The following is a 25826-nucleotide window of genomic DNA, read 5'->3' as shown; positions in this document are numbered from 1 at the left end:
CAGAATTTTGGCAAAAATGAGGGTCTCTATCTTATCGCAGAAAAAACATTTATTTACTTAAAGTTCCTTTCCCTAGTGATCAGCATCATGCCCCTGACTGCCTTTACCCCCCAGGGTTTCCCCCAGGTACCCATGTCATTCGACGCTGGGCTGCTTCCAACGTTAGAAACGTTCCCGGATTTGAACCAGCCGGGGATCAAACACGGGACCTTTAGCATGGTAGTCAGATGCGTTACTGACTGAGCCACCGTGGCCACTCACCACACATACACACACACAGATATATTAATAATATAATGGGTGCGTGAGATTCCAATGTACCCTAAAATTATAATTCAATTCAATTAAACGGTATATACAAGATTTAAAATATTTAATTCAAGATATGGAGTTTACATTTACAATTTCACATACCCAGACTCGAAAAACATGTATAAACACAAGTCACAAATGTTACGAGAATACTAATTTGTGAATAATAGTTAATTGTATAAGAATCACACACTCAATTTTAACTAATCAGCTTCAAGATATCTAATCTTGTAACAATCTTCCATCTGTCAGATAGATTGTTCTGTAAAGGACACTAACAAAGTAAATTAGACTGACAAAATTCTGTTTAATTTTCCAGGCAGCTTTCTTTTCCTTCTCAATAAAAATAAAAGCTATACTGTGAAAAATTTGCCTCAGGGTATTTGTAGATATGTTAAAATTCAATGATATTTAAATTAATAAGTTGAAATTTTTTCACGTCTACAGAGAAAATTCATGCAGAATTCATGAATTATTCCCAGCTGCAATAATTCACGCAGAATTCCAGGAATTCCCGTTGAGTAGCCACCCTGCCATTACCAGATGCCCTGCCCATCACAAGCCTAAATAAAACTGCACATTAATTATAAAGACTGTATGAAAGGTTTATAAAGAAAACATTTACATAAACATTTTAATGTTTATTGAAAAATTTCAGTTCTAGGAATATGAAAATGACATGTTTTCCATCTCTATAGACAGTCTGCATTTCAGGAATACATCACAGCCTTGTGCAAAATGCATGCTATCACAAGATCACGTGTTTTAATTTGTTAAAAACATTTTCCGATATGAAATTATAATCTTCATTGAGCTCAAGGCAGCACTTGCATTTATGCATAACAAGAACAACTCTATTAGTTGGCGAAAAAAGAGGAATGACTGCGAAATTTTAAAAAAAATCTTTTTATACTACTAAAAGTTTATCAAACTTTCAACACAATGTGCAAAGATATACAGTATCACGTAGAATTATAGACTTGAAAATAAATTGAAGGATATTACATGTAAGTTCATGCTACTTTCAGAGCCAGGATAGCAATTCAGGCAGTACAAAATAAATGCAAAGTGATCTCATTTACAAAGCAAAAGGAAGTACAAGAATGTACAAGCTTTGATAAAATTAACAATAAAAATGAAGGTTGAACTCTAAAATATCATTCTTAGAAATGGTATTCATTTGCCAATTACTACGCTGTAACTACTTGCAAAAGGAGTGAAATTTTTTTAACGATACCACATCTAATCTAAAGTACTTTTTTCAGAAGGAATGCTTCAATATCACAGGCAGGTATATCTTCTTTACCAAAAAACGAGAGAAGATACGTATTAAACTGAACCAAAAACACACAGGATTTCAAAATTTTTGTATTTCCAACTCAAGAGTAATTCTGGAAGACTAGTTTCAGGGTTCAACTCCTTTGCGACATTAAACATTCTTCCAATTAATGGCCCTTCATTAACACTCATGCTGCTGTCTTGACGTAGAATATGTATCATTAGCTGCAAAATGCCCATACACATACAAAAATCTTTTAAAGTGCAACTATTTTCCACTACATTTACAAAAAAGTGCTTAAAACCTGTCATGTTGTATACCTTGCTATATAACATTATATTAAACATAGCTGCATACTTCTACATATTGTATCACAACATACATGTGTGTGAACAGAAAACAATGTTCATGTATATAAGTAAAATATAAAATACAATTATCATAAACAATATTAAAAAATTGAAAGATCTTTTGGAAAAACTACTTCAAAAGCTACTACATTCGCCACTCACACGTCTTCAGTCCTCCTCCATTGCATAGCCGTCGATCACGTTGAAGGGGTTGTCCGCTCTGATGCACCCACTTGGTGACAGGCAGTGGTAGCCGAATGGGCAACAGTGCTGCAAATCACTGCAACAGGTAGCCTTAAAGGAAGAGAAAAAAGTCATGTAGAGGTTACAGAGTGTACATATTCGTCAGTACAATAATGGCTCATGACTCGGAGTTAGTGTAGCATTTCACTAAAATCCGAGACATTGGTCCCATAAGTTTACACTTTTAATTAGGGATGAGACATTGAACATTATAGAATGATAACATCACCTTGCATTTGGGGGGGGGGGGGGGATCAGATGATTTTAAATCAATTCTGGAAGTATTTTTGAATGCTGATCATGGAAATGACATCCATTTTCCCCATCACGTCAGGATTTTTCATAATCAAAATTCTCATATTCACCATTCCATTACACTTATTACAGAACAACAAAATAAATTTAAACAAGGAAAATTTTGGGTTGAGTTGAGTTGGTGTTTTAAGTCCACTTTATGCACAGTAAGGCTAATCGGGACTGGACCTACAGTTTAAAGTGGGATCCGAACCACTTGTGCCTCCACCGGGTATCGATCCCGGGACCCCTTGATTACAAGGCAAGGACGCTACCACTGCGGCATGGGGGAGGCCCGGAAAATTTTGGTTGTTTACAAACCAATACATGATTCTGGAAGTATCTTGAATGCTGATGACGGATATGACAAATTTCTTCCCATCACCTCAGAATTTTTCCCTAGAGCTGGACTTTCTCCACGTCGTTAAGTTCAATTGACCCACTACATTATAACAGAGTTTTGGACATTTTGTGAAGAAAATTTTTATGAGATATTTTGAAAATGGAACTTACGTAATCAAAGTTTACAATTTTCATGTCAATGTATCTTGTGAAGATAAAAGGGTGGATTAAATGCTTACCATTTTATGTACATTTATAGTTCAAAATTGGAGGATTTGTATTGTAGAAAACCAATATTTTACCATCTAAACTGAGCCATCTATTGGAGAAATGACGGAGCTACACATTTTATTGTTAAATTCAAGCAGTTAATATGTTGCTATATTCTGGAAAAAAAACTAGACGTGATGGGTAAAAATGGATTTCATTTTTGGAATCAGCATGCTTAAATTATTCAGAGACAACAGTCATCTGTGAGTCATCCAAACCCATGCACACTGGTGTAATCATTAATCTATTGATATCAACTGATGTAGGCATATCAGTTTACAGATAATTTTATCAATCTGATGCATAAATAGATTATAATTTAGTGCAAAATTCTGCCATTTTGTTATATTTTTTGTGAATATAAACACAGAGTGGAACCTCAATTTTATGTTTCTCAGAGACCAAGCCTTCCCCTCCAAAAGAAAAAAACTTAAAATATGGAAAATGTAATATCAAGGAAAACTTTATAACATTTTGCTATGTTGGAACAATCACTATTGAATGTATAATGAGGGAAATATCAAATCTGGGAATGTAAAATCGGGGTTCCAGTGTAATTAATATATATAATTTTGTCAAGTAACTGTCTAAACATGAATTTCATTTTGAAAGACAAACCCCACTGCAATCACCTACTTACATACATTAAACTAACAAGGTCAGTGAACCATTCATGTCCATCAAAGAACATTTGAAATTTTATATTGGATTGGCAGAGTATCGGTTTTCTGTACATCTTATATTGGCACCTGATTGGTATCAATTCAAGTATCATGCCACTCCAACCTTAATTGAAAATAGGAATGGACTGATGTGAAATATTTAAAAAGACCATTATTCAATTTCAAGCTTGGCTCATGCCAACATCGTAACACAATAAAAGGTTCTCACCCTGGCACAAAATAAGGTTGTTATACTTAATTTCACCAAGGGGACCATAGTGTAACATTTAGACCCCAGATTTTTATGTAATATCAAAGTACAAAATATGTACATACATATGTAACAATAATAGATAAAATATGTACCTAAATATTGATTGATTTAGTTTATTTTACTTGGCGTTTTGTGCCTCTTGGCTAATTTGTGAAGATGGGGATGAGTGATGAAAGTGATGAATGGACATTCACAAACAACCAAGCCTGAGTGGGATTTGAACCCGGTACATTTGGCATCGCAGAGCGATGTGCTAACCAGTCTGACACATGTACCTAAATATGCATTATCAAAAGGAATCAACAAATATGTAACATTAATAATAATAAAGTATCCAAGCAATTTCAAGAATTCTACTAGATATTTATTTTATTTCAACATAACTTTAAGGACATATGTTGTTCAAATTAAAATTTGTATCAAATTTATAACCTCAAAAAAGCACGTGAGTTATATAATTCATTGACAATTTCCTGTTCAAGGTATGTATCCAGAAAGTAATAGAATATGTAATTACTAGAGCCCGAAAGTTTGGCAAAATGCCTCTTTTTATCTACTGCATATATTGATAAAATTTTTCCGGATATACGTTTTTTATGTTGTTTCGAATGTTTTAGAAGCCTTTTCATTTTGCCTATTTTGCCTATTTGGGACCCCACTGCCTATTTTTAATTATAATGCCTTTTTTTTTTGCCCTTTTCAAGGAAATTTGAACATTTTTTTAAAAAAATGTGTAAATAAATTATTTTTCTCCCAAAAAACGTTGTTGGCATTTATTTTTCTTCTGTTTATTATGTGAATAATTTTCTCCTTATTTAAGTAATATTGAACTCACGTATGTTTCAACATTGCTGAAGGAGAAAAGTGTGTTTAAAAAAAATAGTATTTCATGCTGAGTTAAGATATTGCCTTTCCGTTAATATGTCCTTGTGAATGATTGACTGCTGAAAACCTGTTGCAGAACACCTGCACAATTACGTCATCACGTCCAGCATCCGTGTCAGGAGGTTATTGACAAGGAACAGCACTAATGCCCAAGGGCCTTTGCATGGATTCCAAAATCAAGTTCTCTATCTTTAGTTTAGTTCTGCACTTTGGAAGGAAAGGATCGTGTAGTTGTAATCATGCCGAAATTTAGTGTGCTATTAAGTGGTAAGTTACATGGTTACGTGCATGAATTTGGTGAAAGCACATTTTTGACAGATGATACTATTCTTCTCTAAAAGATATGTGGAAAAACATTCAACCATGAGAAAAAATACTTTATATATCTCAGCATGTGTCAACAGCAAAACATAAATCTGCAGTTGCCAAAAAGGTTGGACAGAAGAAGATATCCCTAATTTCAACAGTGGGCATTTCATCCAACAGGCAATCTCAGTTTTCTCTTGAACTGTGCAATGCTCTCATGGAAGCAGGAATACCTTTCTGGAAAGTGGAAAACAAGTCACTGAGGAAATTCCTGGAGAAATACACTAAAGAAACGGTGCCGTCGGAATCTATGCTGCGGAAAACATATTTAAGCATCTGCTACGAAGAAGCTCTGCAAAGAATTCGTGCTGAAGTTGGTGGAAAGAAGGTTTGGATTTAAACAGATGAAAGTACTGATGCTATCAGACGCTGAATAGCCAACGTCATCATATGAACTATGGAACCAACATGCGTCGTCATTTCTTCTCACGTCAGAACAACTAGAGAGAGCCAATGGTTCGTCAATAGCTCAGTTATTCTCAAATTCCCTACTTCTGCTCTGGCCAGATGGCGTACATCATGATGACATGTTACTTTTTATCAGTGATGCAGCTCCCTATATAAAGAAGGCTGCCATAGCATTGAAAATTCTCTTCCCGAACATGCTTCATATCACATGTGTAGCCCACGCAATGCGCAGAATCGCCGAAAAGGTTAGTGTTTTGCGCCCAGAAGTGGACAGGTTGATTTCGAACACAAAGAAGATATTTCTGAAATCTCCCTCTCGAACCCAAACATTTCAGGAAGTTTCACCTGAGCTTAGTTTACCTCCGCAACCAGTCTTGACGAGATGGGGATCCTGGATATCAGCAGCTATATATTATGCTAACCACCTTGAAAAAACCAGTGAGGTGATCGATGCTCTTCCAGAAAATGAAGTGGCTTCAATTCGTGAAGTGAAAAAAACTCCTGTGCTATTCAGAACTGAAGAATGAACTGTCGTTTATTTTTGCACATTATGGTGCATTGCCAGAGACAATTACAAAGTTAGAAAAAAAGAGGTGAGACTCTTGTAGCATCCATGAAAATCTTCGAGGAATCTATGCAGCAGACGATAGAAGTGTCAGGAGAAAAGGGGTCAACTGTTGTGGAAAAGTGCAAATGGGTAGTGAGTGCAAATGATGACATGAAACAATTGAAAACAATTTGTGATATTCTAAAAGGTGAAAATGCTGTTATCGGAATGAGTCCAGCTACATTTGCTTGTTTTATGTATGCTTCATTAACATTTTGCCAGAAATTATAGATCCAGAAATGGCCTAGATTGTGAACATGCAAGGCCCTATATATATATCCCCCTCCTTCTAAATGCCTTCACAGCATGTCACATGCAGGGGGTAGGTGTTATTCAAAAAGTTCATACTTACTGAAGGCAGGGGGCAGCAACTAAATCTTCCACTGCCAACAGGGCAGCATGTGTTTCGGCTGGGGCACATGGAGTGTCCACCAGGGCAAATTACATCTTCACTCTTCACCTCCGATGTTTCATCTTCTCTCTAATAAAACAGAAATAAAAATAAATGTTATGGTAATAGAACATAATATTTAATAAAATTAAATGTTCTTTGAATTGAATTGTTGTTTTCTATCCACCTTATGCACAGATAGGCTAATTAGGGCCTGGACATCCAATTTAAATTGGAATCCAGATGACTGTGCAAGTGTCTCCACCGGGTATCGAACAAGAACTCCTCGATTACAAGGTGATGACGTTACCACTACACAATCATAAAAAAAGGTAAAGTGCTCCCCTGTGCTTAGCACAACGCCATGAAGGCGTATAGGGGGTGTGGGGGTAACGTCCCACACTTTCTTGATCGGGTCGTGAGTGTGATCAGCATCACACCCCTGACCCCCTTTACCCCCAAGAGTTTCCCCCAGGTACCCATGTTATTCGACACTGGGTGGGCACCGGGGCCGCTTCCAACGTTAGAAAAGTTCCCGGATTTGAACCGGCCGGGGATCGAACCCGGGACCTTTAGCATGGTAGTCAGACGCGTTACCGACTGAGCCACAGCGGCCATGGCATGTTCAATAATCTTCACACTGTAACAGGGCCTGCTTTCACAACAGGCAAATAATGTACTTCATGACCATGACAACAATCTCCAAATTTTTCCATCGTCAGCAATTTATGTTTTATTAACACGGAAACAAGGCTTAACAGTGTTAACAATCTCCAGTTGACTTTCAGCCATAAAGCAGTTAGTGGCTTTCAAAATTGAACATTTTTTGACTTGGCACCATTGCAAGATTTGCTGTACCTGCTACACTGAAATGAAAAAAAAAAGTTGGGAGGCAGAGCTGGATCAGGGGGGAGGAAATATTTTCTGATGTAGGGGTGGGGAGTCAAAATTAGAATACATCACGATACCACACAAAAATGCATATTTGACATCAACCAGCATTTATTTATTTATTCTTGTTTACTGGGAAAGAGGTAAAGGGAACTGGTCAACCAGGGGTGCATATCCTCCCCCTTTTGGTGCCATTACTGGTGTTGGTGAGAATTTCCATTTTTATTTTCATTATTACCTCTTCAGTACTATGGACATCGATAATCAATCACACAACTATTATGGAGGGGTTTGTCAGATCACAGTTTTTTCATTTTGAACTGTGAACTAGCTGGTTTGCGATTTTCAATTTCTCACTCATTTCACATAGCTTGACATGGTTATAGAAGAATGATGTAAAGCAGTTTTCAATTATTATTGTTTTGTTAAAGAAATTTAACATAATTTATGCAAAGAGGAAGAAAATCAGTCAAAAATTGCAACAATGGCTCCTTTACTTTTTTTGAAATTCCAAATGCTTAAAATTTCAACATTTTTATGTTGTCAGAAGAGTAATAGTTCAAAGTAATATGTAATATTTTGCTGAAATTGAAAAATGAGTTATGAGCCATTTGAAACACAACGTAACAAAAACTACATGAAACTACTATGGTATGTCTGCGAGACCGCTTGCTGAAAATAGAAATCAATAAGATTTGAAAAAACAAAGGCAAGACCTTGTGACCTTCACAGCATGTAGCCAGTATCGAAACTGAAAGGTACGGAGAAGTGTCCACTTGTGGTTGGAGGGGTGTGAGATATAAAGTAAAAGATAAATTCAGTATGGTCTGAGGACGATATCCATAGTAGTTAAGAAAGAACCCATAGATGTAGTAAACAATATCCCAAGGTTCTTAGATAAAGGTAAAAATAAAGAAACTGTGATAAACATACATCAGAATCTTTATGAATGGATTTAGAATCTGAATTACAGTTCTGTAAGTTTTAAACATTTGCGAAGAAATTCAAGTGGAATTACTGGTGCCAATGGAATTCAAGGAATTCCCTGTCAGTATAAACTAATGGCACGGCTGCAACAAGCCTGGGGAAGTCTCAGGATGAAACTGTCCTGGGATCAGCCCATTCCTACATAAAACTTGAACAAGGAAAATTGAACGTACCTTGGTGCATAAGCCCCCACTTGAGCAAGTGCTCCCACTGGGGCAACAGTGCTGGTCGTCTTCACAGCAGACAGCGTTCGGCAATGGACAGCAGCCATACCTTTCTGAGGACACCGAGCAACAGGTGAACTCATCTGGGCACTGGCTTCTGTCTGGGCACAGATGATTGCCAAGACCTAATCAAATAAAGCATTCTTCTCATCAATATGCAATCGCAAGTCATGCTGGACAAGTTTATCCATCCTAGAAGGAACTGAAATAATTTACGCTACATGTGAATTTTTCATCTCTTCTTTTTCAGAACTTAGAAAATGCAAGAGACAAGAGAAATAACTTTTGGTTGTTTTGTTTTGACACTTAAAAGCGTTGACAAATTACATCTTTCACCCTGTATGTAATTGATTCATTAGGTTTATTTTACTCTCCTTTACTGCCACTTTTGGCTAATCGCGAAGATGAGGATGGGTGATGATATGATGAAGGGAGACACTCACAAAGAAAGCCAGGATTCAAACCTGGGAATCCTGGCATCGTAGCATGCTGTGCTAACCACTCTTATCACAGAGGACGAGTGGTCATTACACAAAATTGATGAGGCACATTCACGAAGATATGCTCATATCATATATATGATATGACCTGCAGTGCTGCTAGGGGTGGGCAAGGTGAGCCATGTACAGGTCCTCGCACTTCCAAAATATTTATAAATTATTACTGAATCTTACATTCATGTTAGTTTCTTATGAAAAACGTAATCACTATGCAAACATAATTAGCACATTACAATGGAAGACAGACAAGAAATGAAACATACATTAGCAATACAGCTCTATTTGTAATAAGTTTTACTTAGTATAGAAAAATAAAAATGGAGTATCAAATTAGCCGTGATGTGAAAAGAACGTTTCCACCACAAGTTGAAGTTCATGTTTGACCCCAACCTTCTACCCATTTCTTGTCATAAACTATTGTTTGAGGAAGTATGGGCACAGTGATTCTTTACGTCAAAGACGAGAGATGCCTTCACTGTCTTGATGAATCATGAAAAGAAGATGGTATATCATAGCAGAGAAAATTGTCCCAGTTGGCATAATCTCCTTTGACAAACAAATCTGCAGTTAAAATATGATTAAAAATCTGGATACCATTATTTTTAGTGTCGCACACCATGGCCGTGCTTTGGGCTCCAGCTACAACCAGGAAAAACATACCAAACATAACTTTTCTCCTGACATTTCAGCCAGTGTAAGGAGCCAGTGGCCACCCACCATCATGAGGAAATTGGGAAGCTACGAATGAGTAGTGTAACCCGGTCATGGAAACCTACAATGAGGAAAGGGGGGGGGGAAGGGTCATCATGCTTACCACACGTCACCCTGTAACTGGTTGGATGAACTCCCATCTTGAATGAGTGAGCAAGTATGATCAGGTGGGAGTGAGGTTGGCAATTACTTTTAATTTCCCATAGCAGATATTGCCAACCAAGTCATTTTATTATAGTTTGAAACCATAGTAAATGCATCTTCCATCCAAGTATTATATACATACGTAGTATGTAAAGATCTCTTAAAGAGTCCTGATAACAGTTGTCAGTGTCGAAAGAAGCTTCTTTTGTTTGAAATTAATCAAGACGTATTTGAGAATTACATGACTTAAAAAACAACAGCACTTACATAATATTAGTGTGTAGTCAAGATATATTTCTTGATAATGTCGGTGCAAAACTGGCCAAGTATTTGACATTCATAGTCATCCTATTGTGTGCCATTTGTTTGGAATAGTTCTAAATTCTGTTTGACTGTTAAAAAAAAAAACAATGTAATGATTGCTATGAGTCAGTAAGAATTCTACATTAATCAATTCAACCTTCCTTTCTAATATCTACTTCAGCTAGAATTTGTTCTCTCAATCCAAAGAATTAATAAAAATAAAAACTGCAATACATCTAAGTAATGAAAATGGTAGTGAAGCCTTAAGGGCAGCCTTGACCCTTCAAGAAAGTGAAATATTCTGCATGGTTTATGAAGATTTTCAGTTGTTTTTAGCTTTGCAGAGATGTGTTACTGTAAAATAAAGTGAGTTTGTTACCTTAGCAAGACACAGAACAGCTTAAAGACTTTGCACAAGTGAATATAGAACCCAACATGATATTCCACAACAGCATCTATAATTTTAGGTTAGGATTGCTAGGTTTGGGACTGATATTTATTTCTGATGTGTTCTTTCACTATTTGAGTGTGCACACAAAGAATATCTCCGTTATTTGTGTTTTCCGCTTGCTGGAACTAATTTTATATTATATACAACATAGAAATCTGCCAATTACAAAAAATATCAACATAATTCTCAATGTGGTATAGTGGGTCACCTTAAGTATCAAGTTCAATTACACAATTATTTTTTTTTCCTAGTCAATAAATACTTACTAGCATTATTATAGGTCATGGGCTTAGCGTCCACTTTTGACACCATCTTTACAAAATAGCCAGAATGATGCTTGCATCTGCCAGCGCCAACATCACAGGTCCAGTCTGTAAAAAAAGAAGTTAAGTGTTAAGATAGAATGTAGAAATGCAAAAACGTTGCATGCTGGCCTAGTACATTGGAAATGGTTAATATTTCTTTACCTTTAATACAAGGCACAGCCTGTATAAATTTGAATGCAAACAATTTGAACTAACACCTAGTTTAAATGCCACTTGGCATTCATATCTCAAGTAGCAGACAATGCAGATATTAGGGATAAGTAGGGATTCATACTTTTATAGTTCACACCTGAGTAAATACTGGACATGGAGATCATCCATAAATATTAGAACAAAATGGCACAATTTTACACTAAGATATTAATACATATATCAGATTGGTAAAATAATCTGTAACTTGACTGATATGTCTACATCGGGCAATACCGATAGAGTACCAATTAATCTGTCCTATCTCTAGCAGATCTATTTTGTGCATATATTATTTAAAATGTTACCACAAGGTGCAATATATGCATCTAGATTAATTTACGAAACTTGAAAAGGTCCAACATATCATCACGAAAATAAATATAATGCTTGATTCTTCTGTATGTTTTTATTACAGTACAATTTTGCTGATGTGGCCATTCCTTCACAAAGATGCAATAGTCTTGAACTACTGTGAATGCATAAAGGACTAGTTCAATTGTTAAAATTAAATTTAGTGTTACTGGCCGCGGTGGTTCAGTCTGTAACGCGTCTGACTACCATGCTAAAGGTCCCGGGTTCGATCCCCGGCCGGTTCAAATCTGGGAACTTTTCTAACGTTGGAAGCGGCCCCGGCGCCTACCCAGCGTCGAATAACATGGGTACCTGGGGGAAACCCTGGGGGGTAAAGGTGGTCAGGGGCATGATGCTGATCACATCACCCCTACTCATGACCGGATCAAGAAAGTGTGGGGCGTTACCCCCACACCCCATATACACCTTCATGGCGTGGTGCTAAGCACAGGGGAGCACTGTACCTTTTTTTTTATTTCCAATACTATGCAGTGCATTAAAAATAAGTAAGAATGAAACATATCATGAAAAAAGAACAATATTAGTGAACACTGAATCATTTATTCATCTCATAGCAGTAACTTAAAAATATGTCATGGATTTTTGTTTGCTGACTGCTGTTGGCATGACTTGTCATGCAATCACTACACTAACATTGTGGCTTCATACGTGAGCATCACAGTCATCCGCTCTAACCCTTCTCCCCTGTGCTTGGCTGTTTTCCCCACCATACGCTATTGACATCCCACATTATTCTAGCTTGGGAGGGGGACGAGATGATTTTCCAAAGAAAATTCCTGCTGGCAGAGGCCAAATTATCAAGTTTTCACTTGTATTTTGAAATGTTACTGCTACTAGTACTGTGTGCGATTGTGAAGAATTATGCCTGCAATGGAACAATGAAGTAAGGCTAATACCGTAACAATTACCCAAACATGCAAAGTAAAGGAAGTACTTAAAATTTTCATAAATGAAGGATAGGGGAAAGAACAAGGAATGTCACAAAACCAGTTTTTGGAGAAAATGACATTTTAATACTAATCTTTCCTATGTTCTTTCACAGTACCTCAAATATTCGATCGTCTCTTACACACACATTTCTCATTTTATTCCAGTGGGTAGCGTACAGTTGTTTAGTACAAGTTCCAACCAACAGAATGATCTGTAAAACTCAAAATCGAAAAAAAAAATGGACATTTCTTGTTTTTTTCCTTTACCCTTCAAATGTTTTCTAACAACAGTCTAAAATTTACAATTAATAAATTGTGTTTTCTTCATGTCATGAATAGGGGTGGCCAGATCCGGATCCTGGCGGATCCGAAATCCGGATCCGGTTGGTTCCGGATCCTTAGGATCCGGATCCTAAAATTTTTCGGATCCGGATCTGTGGATCCGGAATTTTCAGATCCGGATCCGGATCCGGAATTTTCAGATCCGGATCCGGATCCGCGGATCCGGAATTTTCAGATCCGGATCCGGATCCAGAACTTTCGGATCCGGATCCGCGGATCCGGAATTTTCAGATTCGGATCCGGATCCGGATCCGGAACTTTCGGATCCGGATTCAGAACTTTCGGATCCGGATCCAGAATTTTCGGATCCGGTACTTTCAGATCCGGATCAGGTACTTTCGGATCCGGATCCGGTACTTTTGGATCCGGATCCGGAATTTTCGGATCCGGATCCGTTTTGCCATCCCACATGCGCTTCTTTGGAAAGTAAGAATGTGCTTATAACATATTGTTACCTGCTAATATACATATATATATAATATACATACACACACATATATATATATATAGTGTGTGTGCTCGCGTGCGCGGTTTGTAATTAATTAATACACTTACTTACTAGGGAGGTCTAAGTCTCCCCCTCCGATTTCCATGAAACTTGGCAGGTGTATAGAGCCCCCCCTCAAATGCCAAGATGAGGAGAAATTGAAGTCCCCGAAACCACGTAAATATGGCATAGGAAGAAACAGGGGGCATACGGCCTCTCTATACACCTGTCAAATTTCATGGGAATCGGAGGGGGACACAGGGGTCAGATGATTCCCACGGCAATTTGTCCTAATCTTGACATTTGAGGCGGGTTTTGCCCCCTAAAACAGTATTTTAGCCGAAACAAAAAAACACGTATTTCTTCCTTTGGGCCTCTCTATACACCTGCGAAGTTTCATGAAAATCGGAGGGGAACACAGGGGTCAGATCCTTACTTCAATTTGTCCTCATCTTGACATTTGAGGGGATTTTGCCCCCTGAAACAGTTTTTAGCTCAAACAAAAAAACACGTAATTCTTCCTTCGGGCCCCTCTATACACCTGCCACGTTTCATGGAAATCGGAGGGGAACTCAGGGGTCAGATCCCCACTTCAATTTGTCCTCATCTTGACATTTGAGAGGAGGTTGCCCTCTAGAACAATTTTTTTTCCGAAACAAAAAAACACGTATTTCTTCTGCCAAGTTTCATGGAAATCTGAGGGGGACACAGGGGTCAGATCCCCACTTCAATTTGTCCTCATCTTGACAATTCAGTGGGTTTCGCCCTGTAAAACCGTTTTTTAGCTGAAACAAAAAAAAAACAACATGTATTTCTTCCTTTGGGCCCCACTATACACCTGCCAAGTTTCATGGAAATCGGAGGGGGACACACAAATCAAATGCCCACTTAAATTTGTCCTCATATTGACATTTGAGGGGGGTTGCCCCCTAAAATCGTTTTTTAGCCGAAACAAAAAAAACACGTATTTCTTCATTTGGGCCCGTTTATACACACACCTACCAAGTATCATGGAAATCGGAGGGGGACACAGGGGTCCGATCCTCACTTCAATTTGTCCTCATCTTGACATTTGAGGGGGTTGTGCCCCCTAAAACCGTTTTTTAGCTGAAACAAAAAAAGCACTTATTTCTTCCATTGGGCCCCACTATACACCTGCCAAGTTTTATGGAAATGGGAGGGACACAGGGGTCAGATCCTCACTTCAATTTGTCCTCATCTTGACATTTGAGGGGGTTTTGCCCCCTAAAACCGTTTTTTATCTGAAACAAAAAAACACGTATTTCTTCCATTGGGCCCCACTATACAGTATACACCTGCCAAGTTTCATGGAAATCGGAAAGACACAGGGGTCAGATCCTCACTTCAATTTGTCCTCATCTTGACATTTGAGGGGGTTTTGCCCCTTAAACCGTTTTTTAGCTGAAACAAAAAAAAACACGTATTTCTTCATTTGGGCCCGTTTATACACACACCTGCCAAGTATCATGGAAATCGGAGGGGGACACAGGGTCAGATCCTCACTTCAATTTTTCCTCATCTTGACATTTGAGGGGGTTTTGCCCCCTAAAACCGTTTTTTTATCTGAAACAAAAAAACACGTATTTCTTCCATTGGGCCCCACTATACACCTGCCAAGTTTCATGGAAATCGGAAAGACACAGGGGTCAGATCCTCACTTCAATTTGTCCTCATCTTGACATTTGAGGGGGTTTTGCCCCCTAAAACCGTTTTTTGGCTGAAACAAAAAAACACGTAATTCTTCCTTTGGGCCCCACTATACTGCCAAGTTTCATGGAAATCGGAGGGGGACCTTTAGATAACCTCCCTTGTTAGTCTTACACTTTGTAATTATTTAACACTACATATATTATAATGTTTTATTTTAATTTGTAAAACTGTAACTGTAGAACAATTGTATAATTTTTCTATAACATTTCTATCTTGTTATATGTGTTAAAGGTTTCATCCTGGAAAGGAATGTCTCACATTTATGTGTGTTTTCATTTCCAATACATTCGAATGAATACATATTCGTTTCAATGGCATTTACAAAATCACTTCGGACATTTGTGCACGAGTGTGTTAGCCGATGCGTAGCAAAGTATTTTAGGAACAACACTTGAAAAAAATTCTTGTAGGACTAAGGTGTGGTAATATTATAATGGGATTGAGATACGAAACTCTTGGATCCGGATCCGGATTTTCGGATCCGGATCCAGATCCGAAACTTTCAGACCCGGATCCGGATCCGCGGATCCTGAGCTCTCGGATCCGGATCCAGATCCGGAAATTTCGGATCCGGATCCGCGGATCCGGAACTCTCGGATCCGGATCCAGATCCGGAACTTTCGGATCCGGATCCAGATCCGGAATTTTCGGATCCGGATCCGGATTTCTCGGATCCGGATCCGGAATTTACGGATCCGGATCCAAGTAGATCCGGATTTCTCGGATCCGGATCCAAGCAGATCCGGATCCGGATCCAAACGGATCCGGATTTTTCGGATCCGGATCCGTTTGGCCATCCCTAGTCATGAACTATTCGTGTAAGATTAAAAACTGAAGAGAAACAAGTTAAAAAGTATGAACTCTGACTGTACGTAGGACTATTTATTTCATTCCAAATATCAATACTGATAGGTGTTTGCCTATCTCGGATATTTTCATATATTTCTTGCTAGTTCATGTTGCGAGTACCGAGCTGCAAATTTCCAGTTACTGCCAGCAAACAAAGAAAAAAAAAAGTTTCTCTCTACTTCAGAAATGACTAAGTGTAAAAGAAAATTGTTCACAGCTAGATAATACAAAAATTACTGACGAGACCATAGGTTAAAGTTAGGGATGAGCCAATACTGATGCATCAGTTGGATTTTATTTGCCGATATTTTCCTGGCATTGTTATTGTTCCCATGGTCTACAAAATGCTGCGTGTCAGTCAATTTATCCTGGAAGTTACGTAAAATTTAATTTTGTACTGATATTATGTGAAAAAAAAAAAACCCTGTATTTTGTGATTTCATACAGGTATTTTACATTCTGATGTAATTTTTGAATATTCTAAACAAAATTCTAGAAAATTGATGCTTATAATAGGAGTGGAATATTCACCCAGTAATATTAACCAATATTTATAAGAAATAAGAATTGTAGCTTTCCAACATTTCGAGCGCATACATTGCTGTCATCATCATTCCCCGATGTATATAAGAAGACAAAATAATGTGAAAATTAATTGTAAGCAGTGTATTAATATGCAACACAGGTACATACCACTTGGACAACAGTGCACTTTGTCCTCGCAACAAACTGCCTTTTCGAACGGACAACAACCCTCTGCTCCACTCGGAAGCTCACAGCATGTCATTGTTGAAGGGCAAGCGTACTTCCCACCAGGGCATGGGACATCCATTGCCAAGAGTACAGGAAGAAGCAGCAAATACCACATCCTGAAATGTTAGAAAAGAAATGGCAACATCCATCAAAAACTTCATGGCATGACTGTCTACGTAAGTTAATTTATTTGGTTTATTTTACTTCACTTTTCTGCCACTTTTGGCTAATCGCGAAGATGAGGATGAGTGACATGATGAAATTAATGAAGGGACACCCACAAAGAAAAGCCATGCAACACCATCAAAATCTGACACTGTGACCATCAAGTCAAACAACTTTTCTTGATAACCAATTTGGTAGTTATGGCCTTGATCACTCATTACTAGAGGCATGCATATTTCGTTTTTTGAAATGTGAAATAACACATTGTAATGCTTATTTTCATGTTTCTGAAACATGGGAGGTGCATTTTCCTACCATGTTTTGTCACGAAATGAACTGCAAAATGCGAAATAGACTCTTAAACATGAAATATACCGCATATATACCGATGCGACACTTTCTGAAGTCAGAATTATCCTGAGAGTTATGCAATTCACGGAAAATTGATTAATTCTGCTGCAAACATTTGAGAATTAATAATGGACCCCTTTATACAGGAATAAACTTAATGTTCTGGTAATGATTTAATGTGCTATTAGAAGGGATATGTTTATTTTGTGTAATAGTGCAGTTTTGGAGCGAATTTACAATATAGAGAAAGTCTCCAATTTTGTTAATTTTTGGTATACTAACTAATGTTGACCTCCTAATCATGAATCTGTTGAAAAAAACCGGGGGTCACGTCTGAAAATTTGAAAAAAGCCGATTGAATTTTTTATATATATAGGTGTATATGCGTAGTTTTACGAAGAAAAATGTAATCTCCTGTCATTGTGTCCAACCACACCGTTGTTTTACAAGAAAATGATTTATGATGTTCAATTCTAGTACGATCCCTATTTTTTCGATGAATTTAGGGGTGAAATGAGTGCTAATGGAACCTAACCTAACAGGCCTAACCTAACCTCGTGTGAATGGTTCGTGGGGCTACCCATGGATGGTTTTTGGGGCTACCCGTGGATGGTTTTTGGCCCTAACGAACATTTTTTCATCAAAATATACAATTTCCAGATGTGACCCCCGGTTTTTTACAACAGATTAGTGATTAGGAGGCCAAAATTAGTTAGTATACCGAAAATTAACGAAATTGGAGACTTTCTCTATATTGTAAATTCTTACCGCAGTTTTTAGGTCGAATTTTGGATCATATTCACATTTTCAAAACCAAATTGTCATTTTATATGCCGCTTTTTCACCGCTATAACAGTGAAATTTCATTTTATTTACCGCTTTTAAACCCGAAATTGACTCTGTTTTTGTACCGAAATCTTGCTTTCTTATTTACCAAAAATATGTGCCTCTATTCATTACAAGTGCTTGAGAAAGATATTTTACCATGTTTGTATGCAGCTGTGCACTACAATACTGCACTAACATTCATATTTTCTGTTGATATCAGGACATAAGTAGTCTACAGAGTTGAGTCCATTTTATGCCCAGATAAGCTACGTACTTTCGAACGGACCCACAATTTAAAGTAGAATCTGAACTATTGTACAGTGATTTCGCTTCATCAGGCTTTTTCGAACCTGGGACCCACTGATTGCAATCTGACAGGAATAACACCATCCCATCAGGGACGTCCTGCACACATGAAGTGATGCTGAATAATGCATACAGTAAACAGAAGTTGGGCCTCAATATTTTGTGACTTAGATTTCAAAGATAAATCAATGTTCACATTGTTTAATTCTGAACTAATCATAATACACACACATTTTCTATGTGCTTCGATTTCTATTTACATCATTAACATCAAAGGCTTAGAGAAGAACACTTTCTGTGTGTTCCGGAAGAATGATATTGCCCTTCCACTCACTTATATGTGTGAATTTACTTGCTAGTCATTTGTTTGTTGTGATCTTGGATATGGACTGTTGATGCTACCATGTCACATAACATGTGGTGTGAAGGGGTCACAAAATGCTTTCACTGTTAGGTTAGGTGAGTCAGGTTTAGGACTCTTAGCATTCAAATAAAGTTTCTCAATGCTTCCAACACCTTGTCATGTAATATCTGGACTCTAGCAGAAAATGCTCTTTGAACCTCATACCAAAATCGGACGGTACTCCGAGTCTGAGGCAATTTTTCTTATATATATTCTTGGGTACCAGTTTCATAGATCGGAGACTCATTAAAATCGGTTATTTTGTGTTTTGCGGAACATAGTTCAAGGTGCCATAATGGTTTTTACACGAAAAAACCCACATTTTTTCACATAGAGAGTAATTTGTGCAAATTGTACAAATTATGCACGCGTAGCTGACGGATAGCCCCACGAACCATACACGGATAGCCCCACAAACCATTCACGGATAGCTACACAAACCATTTCCGATAAGGTTAGGTTAGGTTAAGTTAGGCAAGCATAGCAAAAAAAAAAGGGGGGGGTTTGAAACACTGACAGGGGCTTACATCATCAAATGTATGCAGCATCCGGTTGTTGTAGGGCAAGCAAATGAAAGCAATGTCAATTGTGCGTCGGTGAGATATTTCTCTTGAAAAATACATGATTTCCCGGTCAAATATATTCCACGACGAAAGAAAATACCCCGACGAACGTTGTAAACCTTGGAGAAACTCATTTCCGTAAGTAGTTTCTTGTGTAAAATTGAAGAAATGTGTCTCCGATGTATGAAACTGTTACCATATTCTTGTTATCCAGATGCTTGTGTAAGCTACTTTTCAAAACATAATTTATCCTGTTACTAATACTTGGTGAAGCTCTTAACCATTCTCATTAGTTTAGTTTAGTTTAGTTTAGTTTATTTGCATCCAAGGACTACCGGTGTGTACAAAGTTTCTTTAAGCTTCAAACTCACTTTCACAACTGTTTCCAGTATTGTACAACATTTTGTATTACTCCCACAAAACTTGCTAAAATCATTAAACATACGGAACAATTGCTTTAAGATAATATTGTTTTCGCAGCAGAATTGAAACTATTACTAAAGTGTGAGAATTCTTTAGATGATTTATTTTTTATTACCAGGTACAGTTCTTGTTCAGAATTATTGAATTTTTACATTTAATGGTTAATTTTCTACTTTTCTTTGGGTGTACTCTTGGACACCATATTTGCATTCTCCTGTTTCCTTTTATTCTCATCGATGTGCTATGTAAACGTACATTCTGTACCATGCATATTCTGCTCCACTGCTGAGAAACCAATCCCTTATCTGTAGTATTTAATCATGGGATGTTGTGTCTGGTGTCAGAAAATAAAGTGTCCGGCATAAGTGAATATACGACAAAACAACTGGAAAATTTCAGTACAAAGGCAAATATTAAGTGCAACGTCCGAATGATGAAATGAAACCATTGAATTGTACATTACAGTTTTTGAAATTAATGCAAAGAAAAATTCATTTCTATGGAAGTAGATGGGGATAACATACCGGTACAGTTCTCGTGGTTTTCATAATTTTATTAAGCAAACGAGCAATATAATTACATGCAGATATTAAACTTCTTAAGCAACTTACCTGAAGATGAAGTTAGTTTTCTTCGTCTCTGAACCTTCTTCAAAACTGAACAGCTATCGTAGAGAATCGAGTCGTGCACACTTTGACTCGGGACTTTCCTGAGATATGAATCACTGATAACAGAACGGAAGCTGTGTCAGTGGCTATGTTGAACACGGTAAATAAAAAAAAGTAGCCACGGTTCGCTTCGTCTGATGAATAATACAGTTGCACGTGTGCACGGATTATTTATGTAGGGTTTATATCCGTCACAGCAATAAAGTGTAGACATCCTAGATAAATACTTATCCGGTCTTATGTAATAATAAATACTGTAACCGTAAATAATGCTGTCCATACTATCACAGATAAAGTATAAATTTCCCTGTGATGCTTTGATGAAGAAAAATGTGATAACTGCCCTCCCATAAGCAACAAAACAATGAATGAATAATGACACCAGAATGGGGCAAGCGGGTGCATGATGGACGTTCGCAAGATTTTTTCCAAGGAAGGGCGGGTCTCCCCGATGGCTCAATGGTGTCGACCTCCGTGGCGGAGTGGTTAGCAGAGCGCGCTACAACGCCAGGGGTTCCGGGTTCGAGTCCCGGGTAAGACATGGGTATTTGTGTTTGTCCAGCTAATGAGAAAATGTAAGAATTGACAAGCGTAAAAGTGAGAAAAAGTGTGATTGTTGGGGGATACCTCCGTGTAGGGGGTATTTCCTTTTACTTAGCATCGTAGCATCGTCGCCTTGTAATCAAGGGGTCCCGGGTTCGATACCCGGTGGAGACACATAGTGGTTCGGGTCCCACTTTATACTGTAGTGTAGCTCCAGTCCCAATTAGCCTTACTGTGCATAAAAGTGTACTTAAAGTTAAAACACTAACTCAATCAATCAATCCAAGGATGGGCACCGGCAAGCAAGGTACTTTTTACAGGCAGAACAAAAGTCACATTTTCCCCCACAATAGCGTTAAACCCTCAAAGAAACAGTTCTATTATGTTCCTGCCTTCTTGATTGGTTGGTCACTTGTCTGTTACTTTTGACTAATCGCGACGATGAGGATAAGATGTTGAAATTGACAACGGGACTCTCACAAAGAATAACCGTACCGAGCCCAGAATTCGAATCCGAGACCCCTGGTGTCGTAGCGCGGTTTGCTTACCACTGCAGCACGGAGGTCGGCTATTTTTTCCTACAACGCCCTTACAATAATTAACATAAATTCATGTGACTGAAATGAAATGATATGTGTGCAATATATAATTTTAGGTCGACATTCAATCTCCAGGGGGCTCCCCATGCCCCCTTCCGGACGTCCATGAACGGGTGGAGACACGGCTCGCCAGGGAACTTGACATCGACGAAAAATGTTCATGGCCCATACCATAAAGACACCATCAGTGCTTCAGGTGAAGGACAGGTTTTGGGATTTTATGCAGTTGATGAACATGCTTATTAATTTTTGTTTTAAGTTCATTATATGTACAGGTAGGTTGATCGAGACTGGATCTACAATTTAAAGTGGGATTCAAACCACTATTGCCTCAACTGGGTATCGAAACCCGGACCCCTAAATTACAAAGCAACAAGGAACTAATTGCCACTACCGGCACTACGTCATCGGGATACGCTAATAACCTTGCTTTTTATGTAGTCAATTCTCGTGAATGTGTTTGGATTTATCTTGGACACACTTAATTGGAGGAAAAAGTATATTCCAAACTGTTGCTTGGTATAAATTTGTAAGCTATTTCCTTTTGCGTTTATAATTTTGTTATTTAGCGTCCGTTTTCTGCCACTTTTGGCTAATGGTGACGATGAGGATGAGTGATGATTATATAAAATTGGTGAAGGGACACTCACAAAGATTAGCCCGACCCTGTGGCCGAGTGGTTAGCACATCGCGCTGCGACGCCAAGGGTCCCGGGTTCGAATCCCGGTCGAGCTTGGTTGTTTGTGAATGTCCTTTCATCATTTCATCACTCATCCCCATCTTCGCAAATTAGCCAAGAGGCACAAAACGCGAAGTAAATAGTAAAAAGTAAATAAACTAAATCAATCAATCAACTCACAAAGATTACTTAGGCATGTTCAGGCCAGGATTCGAACCCGGGAACTGGGTGGCGAGATCGAAAGTCAAACACGAGCTGGCCTTATTTTATATTTTCATGTAGTCTAACTGTCGAGTGACGATATCCATGGAAAAATGGGTCAACGGATAAATAATAATAATAATTATTATTATTATTTCTATTATCAATTATAACACTGGAGGACTTCCAAACTCCATCCAAGGGTAGATATGCTGAAAATTCCCGAAAATAAAAAAAATACGCCCGACTGACAGATATCAATGAATCTAACTGTTAGTTCGATAGTTAACTACAAGAAGTTGTTCGCAATTTAAGTAAAAAGCATATGTAGTAATCGGGTGGAAATAGCGTAATTTGTTGACAGTTGGTTTGCCAGCACAAGTCTTGTACGATACAAGCGGCCTTACGCCCCTCTCCAATTTTCCGTGCAACATACCATTTATGAACAATGTTGCAGTTATTCTTGGTTACATCACACGTGTGTACCTAATTTTGACGTAACTATGACACGTGCTGCGTGGGACAATCAGAAAAGAGGTCCTCATATGTGGCCACGTTGACGACGCTGTGGGGCTTTCTGTTTCCACCTTTACGCTTTCCTTTACCAAAGCTACAATTTTAGTAGCCTGAAACGTTTCAAGCAGTCACAACATATTGTGCGTACTATACGGATATGCGCAGCGCTTGAGGTGGAAAATGTTAGCTGGGGGGATATTTGGTCGAGCCTGGGGGATTTTCCTATGGTTTAACGTGGCGAAAATGAGGCAACTTGGGGGATGCTTTGCAAAAAAATTGCTAGCTGGGGGAATACCATCTCCCCGCATCCCCCTCACTTCGAGCACTGGATAGGCTTATGCCGATATCCGAAAGTTGTACGATGGATGAATAACTAATGTCTCTCACCTGACACGTGACAATGCTTGAACAGATTTCAGCACTAATTTAATAAAGACTGTGACAACTATTGAAAATTTGCCATGGCTTACGTAGTAATCAGTTTTAGAGAATACTGTCTTCCACACCTGTAGGACGTCATATTTGGTTAATTCAAAATTCTTGTCTCTTATTGATTTGATGGATTGATTGATTTTTTAGTTTATTTCGCTTTTCTGCCACTTTTGGCTAATCGCGAAAACTGATGACATAATGGAATTGATGAAGGAAAACTCACAAAGAATACCCATGCCCAAGTTGCGCTAACGCTAACCATTCCGCTACGGAGGTGGCTCGTCTCTTATTATATGTAATAAAACTAACCATAAAACGAACTCAAACTTCTGATCTCGTTAATATGATTATATCCGCAATTAACTCCCGTAATAGCACTATTTGTTTTCACAGATAAGCTAATCGAGCACTGCGCTAACAGTTTAAGATCCAAAGCGTTGAAATGTGCTCACGCCAGGTATTGAATCCTTGAAAGCGACACAATATATCTACCTGCAATTTCAAAATGCATATGAAGATTCCTTAGTAAAAATACACGATTTTTGCTTTATAATTCATTTCGCTGTTTTTTAAAAATATTTTTATTTACATTGAATATTGGCTCCTGGATGCATTCCAGTGAGTATTCTGGTTTGCATTGTAATAACATTGCATTCAATACTTAATTACTGTAACTCGAAACTATCGAAAGGACAAGAAAAACTGACAAGAACGTTCTTGTCCAGAATTTAATGTTCGTTAATTTTATAATTTTACATTTGTCGTCACGTCAACTATTTCTGCTAATACAAGAAAAACGTTTTTTTATCTGTAATTTTCAAATAGATGACGGACATTCCTTAAAGAGATGGGGTATGGATTTTTTTTAGAATATCTACATAAAATTACATTTTTTACACGCTTTTGGTGAAGAAATAATGTACGTTGCAATTATTTGCATGTAAAATTGTATATTTCCTCTACTATACTACTGTACCCTTACTCAATATAGTCTTCACGTGATTTATTTTAATTTCTTGATTTAATTAACTTCGAGTACAGTAATTTCCCTTGAGCAACTGCTCCGAGTAATAAATATTGATGAGGTAAATTGTCATTTCTCAAGGACTGACAACCGATAAATTGTATTCTGCTGAAGGATTTATGATCCAACTGTGTGTCACAGATACGTATGTGTGCACACGTCTTACCTAGATATTGAATTCCACAACACCCATTCTTCAAACCTTCAATTGTCTCTTGCATTTCATTTTTTTAAATTTATGGTAGTTGGAAGGTAGCGAAAATTGACGGTCTCAGCCTTCGGACGAAGTCGAAGTTTTTCATTCGAGATCAGGACGAGACGAGTTTAGATATCGTGGCTAGATCGGCATTTCCATCTTTCTTTTTCGGCAAGTTCAACTGTCTTCCTACTAGTTGGGTTAATCGCGATGGATACACTCACACTCATGTAAGAAACTCTTTGAGGAAGTCACTTTTCCTCTTTAAGTCGAAAACTTTCTAGGACGAACATGTTGTCGGTATAAAATTAATTAAATAATAGTTGTAGTAATATAATGAAACATTGTAGTTGTTATTTTAACAATTAATTAAAACAATTTTAAAATAATTAATTAAATTAATTTTAAATTACTTAATTAAATTAATTAAAGATAAATAATTAAGGGAATTAAAAATAATTAATTAATAAAAAGTTATTAAATATTTTCTCTGTTAGTAGTATTCAGTATTTTTAGTCTTTCTTGCATGTTATAAACTTCTAACTCCGTTTTAATCCTTTATGGTCGTTTGGTACATTCTGCTTTACACAGGGGGAGGGAAACTGGAAAAGAGAGAAAAAGAGAAAGAGAGAGAGAGAGAGAGAGAGAGAGAGAGAGAGAGAGAGAGAGAAAGCACAAAACCACACGTTGTACTGTAGAATACTCTATGCATTGGCGAATTTAGCGGAAGGGGCACGTGCCCTCTCAAAGGGGTTGATTAGATATTATTATTAAATATTGATTGCATTGTATTACAATGACAATCCTTTCTCAGATAGTAAAATAATAATGTAACCGAGTTTAGATCTACTAGATTCTTAAATAACCACCAAACACCTGAAACTGTAGAATTATTCAAGTACTTTCATGAGTACCATGGCTCTTCTCTCATTTATAAAAAAATCAAGCTTATAATATTTTAATATCTCAAGTAACTTTTAGTTTTTCTTTGTATTTTATGGGACATTTTTAAATAACAGTCCTCTTGGCAAACCATTATACACGCCTTTGTTTG

General features: G+C 37.7%; 1 protein-coding gene across 1 annotated transcript; it reads right to left on the bottom strand.

The window, feature by feature from the left end:
- Positions 1-940: 940 nt before the first annotated feature.
- LOC145979025 (progranulin-like) lies at positions 941-20753 on the bottom strand. The gene is made up of 6 exons (XM_083112095.1): positions 20526-20753; positions 16816-16991; positions 11161-11265; positions 8735-8910; positions 6645-6773; positions 941-2235 (listed from the first exon to the last, which is right to left on the bottom strand). The coding sequence occupies exons 2-6, from the start codon at positions 16988-16990 to the stop codon at positions 2110-2112; spliced, it is 711 nt and encodes a 236-aa protein (XP_082968221.1). The 5' UTR covers position 16991; positions 20526-20753; the 3' UTR covers positions 941-2109.
- Between the last annotated feature and the right edge of the window lie 5073 nt (positions 20754-25826).

This window comes from Lepisma saccharinum, chromosome 25, assembly GCF_977018435.1.
Source record: "Lepisma saccharinum chromosome 25, izLepSacc3.1, whole genome shotgun sequence".
NCBI classification, from domain to species: domain Eukaryota; kingdom Metazoa; phylum Arthropoda; class Insecta; order Zygentoma; family Lepismatidae; genus Lepisma; species Lepisma saccharinum.
This window is presented reverse-complemented; position numbering and strand designations above follow the sequence as displayed.